This window comes from Clupea harengus, unplaced genomic scaffold (genome assembly GCF_900700415.2).
Source record: "Clupea harengus unplaced genomic scaffold, Ch_v2.0.2, whole genome shotgun sequence".
NCBI classification, from domain to species: domain Eukaryota; kingdom Metazoa; phylum Chordata; class Actinopteri; order Clupeiformes; family Clupeidae; genus Clupea; species Clupea harengus.
Window position 1 is genome coordinate 58,980 of NW_024879662.1, and position 14,810 is coordinate 73,789.

The following is a 14,810-nucleotide window of genomic DNA, read 5'->3' on the forward strand; positions in this document are numbered from 1 at the left end:
AAACCAGGTCATCTTTCACAGGAACAGATATTCTAAACAGCGGTGCCCAAACCATTGCATGAAAAGAAGGAAGGAGGAAGGAGCATAGCATGTTGTAAAGTTAGCTGCTGGTAAAGTTCCTATGTTTAATTCTATTTCTATAATGAGTGGCTGCCAAATAGTTCTGCTTCCACTTCAGAAAAAGAGAACTGGTGCTAGATTTTTGTTTCTTTAAAACCAACACACAGTTACTTTCACACATGGCCCAGTCAACCACGCCTATACTGATGCACTGGTCACCACAGCATTCACTGCAGAAGTCGCCAACTGGCCTGCAGCCAACAAGCCTACCAGCTGAATTCAGTTTCACACTAACAAAATTATTTCGTAAAAGCCAGGAAACAGAATATATATTCAAAATAGGGTTAAGAGACATCTAACCATACTTCTACATCACACAGGGTAGTGCATTGGATGTATCACTTATGCAATAAAGTGCAAGTTCTTCACAACAGAGTGTGCTGTAGAGGAAACATTCATATGACTAAATTAACAGATACACACAAACACACAGCAGGAAAAAATTCCTTTTTTTAAGGCTGGCTTTTATTTAATTCCCATTTTAAGCATTTGCGTCATATACTTGTACACCGTGTGGATGACTGCACCTTGTCAAGTAAATAATAGGAATAGTTTCCCAAGTAAATAATTGAAAGGCTTGTGTATTACAATGACAGCCTCTCCTTGCGTACATTTACAGTCACCAAAGGTACCTCTCCGGTGCACAAAGTCCAACCCATCCTTCACTCCCATATGTACCCCCCCCCACACACACACCTACATTGGATAGAGGTCGGTCTCTTTCCTCTTAGAGGTAATCTCACAGCTCTGAATAGATCTAAAATAGATTTCAGCACTGTCAGCACTTTAGTTTCAAACCAAGTCAAGGAGACACTAAGCATGCGTCTAAGGAAGGTTTGCTCCTTTAGACCAAAGGTGCTGATAAATGTATGTATATTAGCCTTTATGACTTTTTCCCTTTTTTTATGGAGCAGCTCAAAGAATATGTGCTTCAACACCGATCAGCGGAAAGCGGCAGGTGCTTTACTTACCAGTGACCTGGGAGAATTATTGACATGTTCAGCCATAATCCGAGGGGACGTGGAAGGCCTTAATGAGGAGGACCTCAGCAGACTTCTGAAGAAGAGAAAACGTAAACCGTTGCCAGAGTCTTTCTATCTCAATTCAACAAAGGATTGCAGTGCTTACATCAGAGACAGGGGGTTTCTAACCGTAGCTCTCAGTGAAGAAGAGAGGGACTTTCCTATTGCCTATTCCATGGTGATCCATGAAAAGATCGAGATGTTTGAGAGGCTCCTCAGAGCTGTGTACACACCACAGAATGTGTACTGTGTGCATGTGGACAAGAAGTCTCCAGAAAACTTCATGAAGGCTGCGGAAGCCATTGTTTCTTGTTTTCCAAATGTGTTTGTGGCAAGCAAACTGGAGAGGGTTGTTTATGCCTCTTGGTCTCGAGTCCAAGCTGACCTGAACTGCATGAATGATCTGTTGAACTCGACTGTTGAGTGGAAGTACCTTATCAATACCTGTGGAACTGACTTCCCCATCAAAACCAACAAAGAGATGGTGCGAGCACTAAAAGTGCTAAATGGACGGAACAGCTTAGAGTCTGAGGCAACTCCTCCGCACAAGAAGGCTCGCTGGGAGTACCACCACAATGTCACTGAGTCTGATGTCATTCGGACTGACATTAAGAAGAGCCCCCCTCCCATCAGTAGCCCAATGTTCTCTGGAAATGCTTACTTTGTGCTGTCGAGAGAGTTTGTGGAGCACTTGTTTAAAAACCCAGAGGCTAAAGCTTTGCTTGAGTGGGAGAAGGACACATACAGTCCAGATGAGCACCTCTGGGCATCTCTTCAGCGCATGCCGGGTATGCCAGGGTCCAGCCCTCCCAACAACAAATACGACACGACGGACATGAACTCCATAGCCCGTCTGGTGAAGTGGGTTTACCATGAAGGAGATGTAAGGAAGGGGGCTTCTTATCCCCCATGCAATGGAGGATACAGAAGAGCAGTGTGTGTGTATGGTGCCGGTGATCTCAACTGGATTCTCAGGCAGCAGCATCTTGTCGCCAACAAATTTGACCCAGAAGTCGATGAAATTGCACTTAAGTGCCTGGAACATTACTTGCGCTTTAAAACTTTAACTGGTCAATCACTTCAGTTTGCTGAAAAATCTCACATAATGAAAAGGTAATTCATCATTCTAGCATAATTATTTGTGTGTATTTATTAGGGATATATGTATTTGCTTGAAAGTATTTAAGTGTAAAATAAATATTTTATGGTATGTTTACATATTTCATGAACACTCTAATTTAAAAGCACCTTTTCTTGATGCAAAACAAGTTTATAATTCGTAGATATTTAACTTAGTCAGTCTCGTGTTTACCAATGATAATAAAGCAACTATGGTTGACAATGGAATGGTTGACAATGGAATAACCTTTGCAATTTAAAAAAAAAATGATGTTACAAAACAGTTTTGCAGCAGATCCTTGATAAGCATTTGAATGTCTGTATATTGTAGCGATCTCAGAGGCAGGCGTCTCTGGCTTGCTTCACGTTTATTAAAACACGTGATTGCGCTTGCAATTAGATTAATCGTGCAGCACTATTTAATTGTTTAACATATTTGTTGATGCCGTGTCCTAAAGAACTTCAGTGTAACAATTCGCACAAGTATTCAGACACTGCTACAGAATGGCAAATGGTATCAGTTTATATAGGCTACCATTTATGCGATTTACACTTGGGAACACCTATGACACACTGACTCTTAATCGCTAACTGAAAATACACTTTAAAGAAGGCAGACAAACAGCCTTCTCAAGAAACAAATAATGTTTAATAAGGGGCTTAAGGCAGAAACACAAGCAAAAAGGCTTGATAGTAGAGTAGAGTCGAGTCCATGATACCATGCAATGGAAAAGCACTTCCGTTGCTAAGCAGCATAAACTAATTTTACCTGTGTGTTTTTCTTCAGTTTTATTGTTGTGTTGTATTCCATTCCAAAAGTCCAAACTTCAGCCCGTATATCCGTGCACCATGACGTCTTCTTTGTTCTCTTTCACAACTTCACGTGTTTTTTTCTAGCAATAAATTAAAATATTAAATGTGGGTATTTCGTATATGGTGGTGGACACCTACAGTATGATTACCTATTTAATTATTTCATTGAAAGTCAGGCAGACAAACCATACAAAAAATATTTCACTAAAGTCCTTTAGGACACAGCATCAACAAAATAAGAAACAATATTAGTGATCAAATGTTGTGGTCGATGTCAAACTGGATATTTGCTACACTGCTGCCACCTACTGGATCTGGGATCTTATTTAAACCATTACTAACTATTGAATTGAAATCAAATTACAGTTTTTCTCGATTGATTACATTGAAAAACTGGAACTTATGGCACAATGACCACAACCTGTAACTCATGTGCCAACTCCCTAAACCAATTCTGCTAAACTATAAGCACAATGATCTGCTTTAGACACAGATTTCAATTGTTAACCGCACTTTCTTCAAAACACAACACACAATTATCTGCTTTAGACACAGATTTCAATTGTTAACCACATTTTCTTCAAAACACTAAACACCATCCTCTCTACTTTGCACACTTCATCAATGCCAAAACCTCCTTGTGTTCAGACAGAACACACTGCTATTCAATTGGCAAAACTTCCATTTCCAAGGCTGTTGTGCAATTTGAAATCAAAGCTTTAGCAATATGATGGCCACAGGTTAGCTCCTGGTTTGGAGAACAATTGATGGCAACATTGAAGTGAGAGGTGATCAGAAAGGCAGAGGAGTGAGAGTAAGAGGAGGAGGAAGAGGAGGAAGAGGATGAAGAGAAAGAGCAAGAAGGAGAGCCATTATCTCTGATTAGATTCGGGCCACTGTGGTCAACCATGTGGTCAACCATGGTTTGACCATGCAGGAGGCTGGCCAGAGGGTTCAACCAAATATAAGCCGCTTCTCAGTTGCATCCATTCTCTGGACATTCAAAAGAGGGAATAGGTAAGAAACACTACTATGACAGGAAAACACTAGTTTGAATGCCTTATCAGGAGCATAGTATTCTTGTATTTTCCATTGTACTGTATCTGTAAAATGACGTAAACAAATACAAAGTGCAACCATTGATGACCAAGACATATTCCTAAACATCAATACAGTGAGCCTAGCCACAGTGGACTGTGTTCTAAGGCGGAACACCTTGAGAATAAAGCAGGTGTACAGGGTGCCTTTTATCAGAAACTCCGACAGTCAAACAGTTATGCTATGACTATGTGCAAGTAAGTCATATACATTTCCACAACTGATTGCGTCCTATCAGCACTGACACATTACTGTACTGTATTGTAATCCAATCCAATGTTACAGTTTTTCTCGATTGCTTACACACATGAAGCATGCCTCGTTTTCTCAAAACTCTAAACACAAATCCCCAAACTACTCACACAAAATGCAACAACATTCACAACACTGTCTAGGTCTATTTCTGATACAACATTGTCAATATTGTCTTGAGCTAGAACAGGATGCAGTAGTTTTTTGTCCTTTTTTATTTTACATTTTTCTTTCTTTTTTTGTTGACTGTACTGGCCTATATCCTATTGTTTGTTCTGTGCAAATCATTTACACATTCAGTTGTGTTTGCTGTGATGTATAGGCTACAGCACTTTTGGAAAAATAAAGAAATATTTTAGTTGTTACTGTATATTTGTGTGTTGTTTTATATTTGAGTAAAAACATTATACAGTTATATTTTACTACAGGAGTAAGCGTTCATACTGGTGTTTTCCCATTTCATAGTAGTGTTTTCCATTGAGCACATCAGTGTTCAATCGATGCTTAGAATGTCTACTCATATAATGGGCTGTATTTGTCATTTGAAAACAAAATACCCTTTTGACGTGACATAACACTGTTTTGAAAGCAAAGTTGCATTTTGCAGGAGATATAAAGGGTTTTGCATTTTGTGTGAGTGGTTTTGGGATATGTGTTTAGAGTTTTGAGAAAACGAGGCATGCTTTCAAAAAATGTGTTTATAGTTTTTTTTCGATTGCTAACACGTTTTTTGAAAGCATGCCTCGTTTTCTCAAAACTCTAAACACAAATCCCCAAACCACCCAAAATGTAAAATAAAAAAGGACAAAAAACTACTGCATCCTGTTCTAGCTCAAGACAATATTGACAATGTGCCATCAGAAATAGACCTACACAGTGTTGTGAATGTTGTTGCATTTTGTGTGAGTAGTTTAGGGATTTGTGTTTAGAGTTTTGAGAAAACGAGGCATGCTTCATGTGTGTAAGCAATCGAGAAAAACTGTAACATTGGATTGGATTACAATACAGTACAGTAATGTGTCAGTGCTGATAGGACGCAATCAGTTGTGAAAATGTATATGACTTACTTGCACATAGTCATAGCATAACTGTTTGACTGTCGGAGTTTCTGACAAAAGGCACCCTGTACACCTGCTTTATTCTCAAGGTGTTCCGCCTTAGAACACAGTCCACTGTGGCTAGGCTCACTGTATTGATGTTTAGGAATATGTCTTGGTCATCAATGGTTGCACTTTGTATTTGTTTACGCAATTTTACAGATACAGTACAATGGAAAATACAAGAATACTATGCTCCTGATAAGGCATTCAAACTAGTGTTTTCCTGTCATAGTAGTGTTTCTTACCTATTCCCTCTTCTGAATGTCCAGAGAATGGATGCAACTGAGAAGCGGCTTATATTTGGTTGAACCCTCTGGCCAGCCTCCTGCATGGTCAAACCATGGTTGACCATATGGTTGACCACAGTGGCCCGAATCTCATCAGAGATAATGGCTCTCCTTCTTGCTCTTTCTCTTCATCCTCTTCCTCCTCCTCCTCCTCCTCTTACTCTCACTCCTCTGCCTTACTGATCACCTCTCACTTCAATGTTGCCATCAATTGTTCTCCAAACCAGGAGCTAACCTGTGGCCATCATATTGCTAAAGCTTTGATTTCAAATTGCACAACAGCCTTTGAAATGGAAGTTTTGCCAATTGAATAGCAGTGTGTTCTGTCTGAACACAAGGAGGTTTTGGCATTGATGAAGTGTGCAAAGTAGAGAGGCTGGTGTTTAGTGTTTTGAAGAAAGTGTGGTTAACAATTGAAATTTGTGTCTGAAGCAGATAATTGTGTGTTGTGTTTTGAAGAAAGTGCGGTTAACAATTGAAATTTGTGTCTAAAGCAGATAATTGTGCTTATAGTTTAGCAGAATTGGTTTAGGGAGTTGGCACATGAGTTACAGGTTGTGGTCATTGTGCCATAAGTTCCAGTTTTTGAATGTAATCAATCGAGAAAAACTGTAAAGTAGCGAGACACATCTTAAGCTTTGTGGATCCTTAGCGAGGATATTGTAGTGTCATTCTTTGCATGGGTGCAGGGGAGGTTTTTCCTACAGGCGGTATAGGCGGTGGCCTAGGGCGCCACTCAGAGGGGGGCGCAAAAAACTGCGCCCAGCAAAAAAAAAGAAAAAAAAGAAAAACAAGAATTGTGTTTTTTTTTTTTTGCGCCCCCTTCTATATCTCCAACCAATATTTTGACATAAAAAAAAAATCTAACATTAGGGTAAAATTAGCCAAAAATCGAAAACGGAAGGGGTACGTACGTCCTTGTTGTTGTCAGAACATGCAAGCACAGTGAGGCGTTTGGTTATAGTGTGTGTGTGTTCAAGAAACTTTGAAGAACAAAATAATGAAGAGGCAAAAGCCATCCGGGGCGCAATTTAGGAAGAAAAGAAAGGAAGAAGAAAAGAAACGTGCCAAGGAGAAAGGTAAATCCTTAAATCCTGTTCTAGCCTAGAATGAATTCCAGATAAGAAAACGTTCACGAATGCGTGAATTGCCCGCGGCACTTTAGTGGAGTTAAGAAAAGATGTACCTTATCAGTGAACGTTTTCCTACTCCCTGTCACATAGTTCTTTAATGATTTTACAGAGGCGGGTATATAAAAAATTATGTCCATTTATTCTACATTATACAAAAAAAGACATGATTAAAATAGGCGCACATATAAAGCCAATAGCCAGTGCAACAACACTACACATACCTTACTCATTGCATAGCACACCCATTAAGGAAGCCAAACACGGCAACTTGTCAATAAGTGAGGAATACTGGTAAAAATCCAAGTGTTGTCAACTTTAGCGAATGGTTTGTATGTAATCTTGCTAGTTAGCTAACGCTAGCTAGCCAGTGACTTGTGACGTTCCTTGTTATTGCCATTCAGTAGAAAGCGCCAGGAGTGAAGCTCGCCTAGAGCGCCAAATGTGCTAGGGCCGCCCCTGCATGGGTGATTGACCTCGTTTCTAGACTTGTCAGTGAGAGGTCACATCTGAGACTAAAGTAACTCATTGCAGACAGATATTATTTTTATTTGGAAGAAAACTGTGGGGCTTACATTTTTTATAGCTGTTTGCCTTTTGTGCATGAAGATGGTGCTGATTAGGGATGATAATCGAGAGCTGGTTCTTGTTGAGAACCGGTTCCCAGTGGATCGATTTCTTGGAATCGACGTCACAGGCACGCAGCCTTGTTTTGTTTAGACCGCAGCCAACATGGCGTCTAGGCAGAGGCGTTTAAAAGTGTGGTTATATTCCACGCGAAAAGATGATCACAGGGCCACTTCAATTGCTTGCAAAACGTCTATTTTGTCAACAGGGGGAAATAGTACCAATATGCAGAAACATTTGTCCACACAGCATGCAATAACTTTGCAGTAGTGATGGCGAAATGAAGCTTCATGAACCTTTGAAGCTTTTCAGCCAGACGTGTTGAAAAAAGGTTCACTACTCGAAGTGTCGTTCGCTCTCTAGTGACACCTGCTGTTCAATAAAAATACGTTGTAAGAAAGATTTTCTCGGGACAATAAATTTGTTACATTTGTTGTGGTGCGCAAGGCCTGCTAAAATAACATGCACACAAACGTATGGTGAAGAAAACGTACCTCCATTAATTCAAATTTCATTGTAGGCGAAAACAAAGACAATAAAGGGTTTCTTTTGCTATTTTTTGTTGTAATAATAGTCAGACCTGTGAAACATACAGTTGTATGGTGGCACAACGGTTAGCGACGTCACCTCCAGGTGCAGACTACATAGTTTCGAAGCTTAGCCAAAGCAAATTTTAACCCGATGTTTTGGATAAAAACTCCTGCTAATTATCTTTACTATATTCTGTAGCCTATGCTGTTGGAACAGAGTTAAACCGTATTTGGAATACAGGTCAGTACTTTTGTAAAAACCAATGGTAGTGAGAGTGCTTTTGGCCAACTGGTCAGTGAAAGTGCAGGGCACTGAAAAGGGGGCGAAAGTGCTTTGTGCAACTAGATCAAGGGCTTTCTCTTCCTAACTGGCTCCATAACTCTATCTCAAATAATCTATACTACTAACAACACCAAACAATCTAAATCTCCAACTATCGCTAAATCTCCAACCACTGACAACAACAACCACGAATACGAGATGGGAATTTGGACATCGTATTGTCGAAGCGTCCCGCCAAAAGTGAACGAACGAACCACTTGGTGAAGCACTTGATTCAAATGAGGCTTCAGACGTCACGAGTGACGTCATATCGGCAAAGCGATACAAGCCTCGATACGCGCTCCGTCTGGAAGTGCTTCATTTTCGTGACACAAGCTCCGAAGCCTCGGGTTCATTTGTAACATCACTACTTTGCAGGAATGTCAAGTTTTTGATGCGATACGGAGTGACGATAACGTTAATGAATCTCAACCAAGCAACAGCAGCGCGGCTAACGTTAGCGCTTCATCTGTTAATATTAGGGATGCACCGATACCGATACCAGTATCGGTGCCGATACTTCGTTAAAATACTCGTACTCGTTTTGAATTGCCGATACCAAGCACCGATACCACTCATCAGTATTTCACTGCATCAAACTGGCCGGGCTATGCTGACACAAAATGTGATTTATTGTCCTACCTGTCCTACCACTCTCTGCCAGACTAGTAAGTAGCTTATTTGCCGTCTTGTGTTGCATTTGCTTGATGTTTGACTGTGTTAGGAAAGTTTGTCATAGTGTCAAAGTATTTCAGTATACAGGTTTCGCTAAATTTAGCTGCTAGCATCTCGTTAGCGATTAGCAATTCCGTTATGCTGCCTTAACGGCGATTTGGGTTCATTTTAAGATAAATGACGACGACAGGAGTAAGGCACAGTGTAAGATCTGCACTGCTACGGTGTCGAGGGGCGGAAAGGAAAGTACTTTGTTTAACACAAGCAATTTGATTAAACTCCTGAAGACACCATAGTGCTAAGTACACAGAGTTCACTGATGCTAGTGGCGCAAGACCGAAGTAACCAATCTTAACTGACGTCTTGCAAAAGAAAAAAACGCGCACGCACACAGAGAGAGAGAGAGAGGTAGAGAGAAAGACTGTGCCACATAGGTTAAGTGATTGTTTGTGTACTTGAGCAGGAGATTCTTCTGATCCTTTTGTAACTGAAATGTGCTCTTGTGCTAATCCAGTAATAGTTCTGTTCACTTTTTGTTAAGCAGACTGTGTTGTTAACTATGCAGCAAACTGAATTGCCTATCTGGTTATATTTGCATTTTGTCTAATGTGATGATATTGTCTGTTTGAAGGCTTTTTTTGTGTGTTAAAACCAGAAAGCTCTGTTTATTTTTGGCTTGGGATAGCCTTCTGTTAATTTTGTACAATAGGCTTGACATAATCTGCAGAGGATAAAATAAAATCTGCCTCCAAATTAATTGCACTTTCATGGAGAACAAATCTAAGAAGTATCGGTATCGGTACTCGGTATCGGCAAGTACACAAATAAAAATACTCGTACTCGTATCGGTTTGTAAAAAAGTGGTATCGGTGCATCCCTAGTTAATATCGAATGTAAACTCCTCCAGACCCTGTCTATTGTGTTAGTGCCATTTGTTTCATTGTGTAAACCAGCTTTCACTATTTGTTTATGTCAGTTTTATTTTTGGTTCAAGGTGAATACACAGCACTGTAATTGGCATGTTCAAATATTATTTAGCACAGCAGTTCTCAAACTCTTGTATATCAAGGACCCCTAAACTGCCACAAATTAGACTAGGGATGGATCCCCATTTGATACGATTGTTTTCCAGGCGCCCCCATCTGATAAGATTTTTGAGTTAAGATGATTTATTACAAAAATTGTATGAAACCCATTACCAAATCGGTCATACATTCTGTTACTTATGGTTGGAATTATAGTGTAAAATGTTTTTCTTTCTGGGGACCTCCTGGCACCCCATCAAGGAAAAGGATCCCTAGCCTATTGTTGCTTGTGCTGCAAATAAAATGTTAATTGATATAATTACAATAAAATTAATTTTGAAATTGACATGTTTTTGGTGTTTTAAAATATGTACATTTATACATACATACTGTTTATGCTGTGCATCATCTATTCACAGAATATTATATATAAGAAAATGAATGTTAATGAATTTGTTTGTAGTCTTTTTTTCCACCTTGCCCAATGAGAATCGATAAGAGAATCCATAAGGAATCAAATCGATAAGCAGAATTGAAAAATGGAATCGGAATCGTTAAAATCGTATCAATTCCCATCCCTAGTGCTGATGTATTAGGATGTGTGGCGAGCTAAGAGGTGAATTACTCTCACACACACACACACACACACAAACATGCACACACACACGCACCTGCACCTGCACACGCGCGCGCACACGCACACACACACACACACACACACACGCACACACACACCTCACATAGCCAAAGTTAGAGAGGGAGCCTGAGGGAGGTGCACCTGTGTGTTGACAGGGACATTTTCTAATCTACACTGAGGCCTACATGAGGGGTGTGCATGAGGACCAGCACATTTCATGAGATTCTTTTGAATGAAGAGTGCATTACAAATAAAATAAATTATTAATTATTATTTGTCTTCTCCTTCTCCATGTGGCCATGTGACTGCCTTTACAGCTTAGACACTGCCACTGCACACAGAACTAACCTGCTCCCCCACCTGCATACCGGCTAGGTTGGATTGGACCAATTTGACTTGTTTGATTAGCTTATTTATCCTAAAACTACTGGTTGCGTTAGTAATACTCTTCCGTATTTTCTGAATGCATTCAAGCCAAGCAGTAGCCTGGTTCTATTTGTTAAGTAGGGAATCCAGGTGCCTTGCTTGTTTCTCATTTGCCACAGTGCAAATACTGATTGCCATTTTCAAAGTTGTTCTAAAAGTAAAGACTCATCTTTGCGGAGATCACCTTTTGATTTAATACACGGACAGAATAGCTCAGAGGTTTACGGGGCTTACCAGCATGTTAGACTGACCCGGTTCAGGGGCCGAGTACCAGGCTGCTGTGCGATCTCAAACACAGAAGTTACAGACTGGAAACCTGGGGGAAATGCTCAGCAATCAGTCTTACTTTGTGGTGTCAAAGAAATCATCTTAATACAATACCACACATGTAAATACTCTTAAATCCATTTCCCTGAATTTTGTGTAACCCCTTGAGAGGGAAAACACAGGGAGAAAACCAGACAGGTGGTAGAGATAAGACACCAGCAGGGCTGTGGGAATGTGGCTTTACCACTTTTGCAATGAAGTGCAGCATTGCAACATTGCAAAAAACATTAATATTACTAAATGAACACTAAACACAAAGCAGGAAAATATTCCCTTTTTAAACGGTGGCTTTTATTGAATTGGCTTTTAAAGCATTTGTGTCATATACTTGTACATTTTGTGGATTACTGTATCTTCACATTAAGTATTCCAAGTAAACAATTGAAAGGCTTGTCTCAGTACTTGTACTCTGTGCAATGACAATAACGTTGAATCTAATCTAATGTGACAGTGAGATCGTTAAGAAAACAATATATTACTGGCACAGAGACCAACCCCCCCCCCCCCCCCCCCTGCATTGGATAGATCACGAACCATTCAAGGTTGGGCAATTTCCTCTTAGAGGTAATGTCAATATTGAACAGATCTGAGGAGTGTCTGCATTCAGCACTGGCATCACATTAGTTTAAAAACAAGTCAAGGAGACACTAAGCAAGATGCCTCTAAGGAAGGTTTGCTCCTTTAGACTAAATATGCTGAAAAATGTATTCATAATCGCCTTGATGACTTTTTCCCTTTTTTTATGGAGCAGCTCAAAGAATGTGTGCTACAACACAGATCAGCCGACAGAGGCAGGTGCTTTACTTACCAGTGACCTGGGAGAATTATTGACCTGTTCAGCCATAATCCGAGGGGACGTGGAAGAACTTAATGAGGAGGACCTCAGCAGACTTCTGAAGAAGAGAAAACGTAAACCGTTGCCAGAGTCTTTCTATCTCAATTCAACAAAGGATTGCAGCGCTTACATCAGAGACAGGGGGTTTCTAATCGTAGCTCCCAGTGAAGAAGAGAGGGACTTTCCTATTGCCTATTCCATGGTGATCCATGAGAAGATCGAGATGTTTGAGAGGCTCCTCAGAGCTGTGTACACACCACAAAATGTGTACTGTGTCCATGTGGACAAGAAGTCTCCAGAAAACTTCATGAAGGCTGCGGAAGCCATTGTTTCTTGTTTTCCAAATGTGTTTGTGGCAAGCAAACTGGAGAGGGTTGTTTATGCCTCTTGGTCTCGAGTCCAAGCTGACCTGAACTGCATGAATGATCTGTTGAACTCGACTGTTGAGTGGAAGTACCTTATCAATACCTGTGGAACTGACTTCCCCATCAAAACCAACAAAGAGATGGTGCGAGCACTAAAAGTGCTAAATGGAAAGAACTCCATAGAGTCTGAGGCAACTCCTGAGCACAAGAAAGCTCGCTGGGAATACCACTACAATGTCACTGAGTCTGGTGTCATTCGGACTGGCACTAAGAAGAGCCCCCCTCCCATCAGTACCCCAATGTTCTCTGGAAAGGCTTACTTTGTGCTGTCAAAAGAGTTTGTAGAGGACTTGTTTAAAAGCCCAGAGGCTAAAGCTTTGATGGAGTGGGAGAAGGACACATACAGTCCAGATGAGCACCTTTGGGCATCTCTTCAGCGCATGCCAGGTATGCCAGGGTCCAGCCCTCCCAACAACAAATACGACACGTCGGACATGAACTCCATAGCCCGTCTGGTGAAGTGGATTGAAAATGAAGGAAATGTAAGGAGGGGGGCATCTTATCCCCCATGCAATGGAATATACAGAAGGGATGTGTGTGTGTATGGTGCCGGTGATCTCAACTGGATTCTCAGGCAGCAGCATCTTGTCGCCAACAAATTTGACCCAGAAATCGATGAAATTGCTCTTAAGTGCCTGGAACATTACTTGCGCTATAAAACTTTAACTGGTCAATCACTTCAGTTTGCTGAAAAATCTCACATAATGAAAAGATAATTCATCATTCTACCAGAATTATTTATGTGTATTGATTAGGGCTATACGTATTTGCTTGAAAGCATATAAGCATATAAAGTACTTCATAGCCTACATGTGATATTTGTATATTTCATGAACACTTCAATTTGAGGGCACCTTTTCTTGATGCTAAACAAGTTCATATTTCGTAGATTCACGTGTTTTCCAATGATAATAAAGCAACTATGGTTATCATAAAGAGCAGACAATCTAATAACCTTTGCAATGTAAAACATTTAAAATGAAACAAAACGGATTTGAAGCAGATCCTTGAACATTGGAATGTTTGTATATTGTAGCGATCTCAGAGGCAGGAGTCTCTTTGACTTTCTTGAAGTTTATTAAAACACGTGATTCTGTTGCAATTAGATGAATCGTGCAGCACTATTTAATTGTTTGTCGTATTTGTTGATGCCGTGCCCTTAAGGATTTTAGTGAAACAATACGCACAAGCATCCAGACACTGATACAGAATGGCAAATGGTATGAGCCTGTATAGGCTACAATTTATGCGATCTATGCCTGGGAAATCACACTAGGGCATTTATACAACACACGGACTCCTAATCGCAAACTGAAAGGGTACGTTAGAGAATGCAGACAAACAGCCTTCTCAAGAAACAAAAAAAAATATATATATATTTCATAAGAGGCTTAGGCAGCAACACGATCGAAAAGGCTAGCTAGTAGATTAGAGTCGAGTCCATGATACCATGAAATGGAAAAGCATTATTTCCGTTGCAAGGCAGCCTAAACTAATTCTACCTGTCTGTTTAAATTTCTTCCGTTTTATTGTTGTGTTGTATTACATTCCAAAAGTCCCAACTTCAGCCCGTGTGTCCGTGCACCAGGACTTGTTCTTTCTTCTATTTCACAGCTTCAGGTGTTTTTGTCTAGCGCCAAAATTACAGTTTTTCTCGATTGCTAACACACATTTTTTGAAAGTATGCCTCGTTTTCTCAAAACTCTAAACACAAATCCCAAAACCACTCACACAAAATGCAAAACCCTTTATATATCCTGCAAAAGGCAACTTTGCTTTCAAACAGTGTTATGTCACCTCAAAAGGGTATTTTGTTTTCTAATGACAAACACAGCCCATTATATGAGTAGACATTCTAAGCATCGATTGAACACTGATGTGCTCAATGGAAAACACTACTATGAAATGGGAAAACACCAGTATAAACGCTTACTCCTGTAGTAAAATATAACTGTATAATGTTTTTACTCAAATATAAAACAACACACAAATATACAGTAACAACTAAAATATTTCTTTATTTTTTCCAAAAGTGCTGTA

General features: G+C 40.1%; 2 protein-coding genes across 2 annotated transcripts; both read left to right on the forward strand.

Annotated features, from left to right (window-relative positions):
• Positions 1 to 702: 702 nt before the first annotated feature.
• On the forward strand, positions 703 to 2,660 carry LOC122129496 (beta-1,3-galactosyl-O-glycosyl-glycoprotein beta-1,6-N-acetylglucosaminyltransferase 3-like). The gene has a single exon (XM_042704419.1). The coding sequence runs from the start codon at positions 793 to 795 to the stop codon at positions 2,257 to 2,259; it is 1,467 nt and encodes a 488-aa protein (XP_042560353.1). The 5' UTR covers positions 703 to 792; the 3' UTR covers positions 2,260 to 2,660.
• Positions 2,661 to 12,104: 9,444 nt separating this feature from the next.
• On the forward strand, positions 12,105 to 14,188 carry LOC122129497 (beta-1,3-galactosyl-O-glycosyl-glycoprotein beta-1,6-N-acetylglucosaminyltransferase 3-like). The gene has a single exon (XM_042704420.1). It carries the CDS (start codon positions 12,167 to 12,169, stop codon positions 13,484 to 13,486), a length of 1,320 nt encoding a protein of 439 aa, XP_042560354.1. The 5' UTR covers positions 12,105 to 12,166; the 3' UTR covers positions 13,487 to 14,188.
• The last annotated feature ends 622 nt before the right edge of the window (positions 14,189 to 14,810 follow it).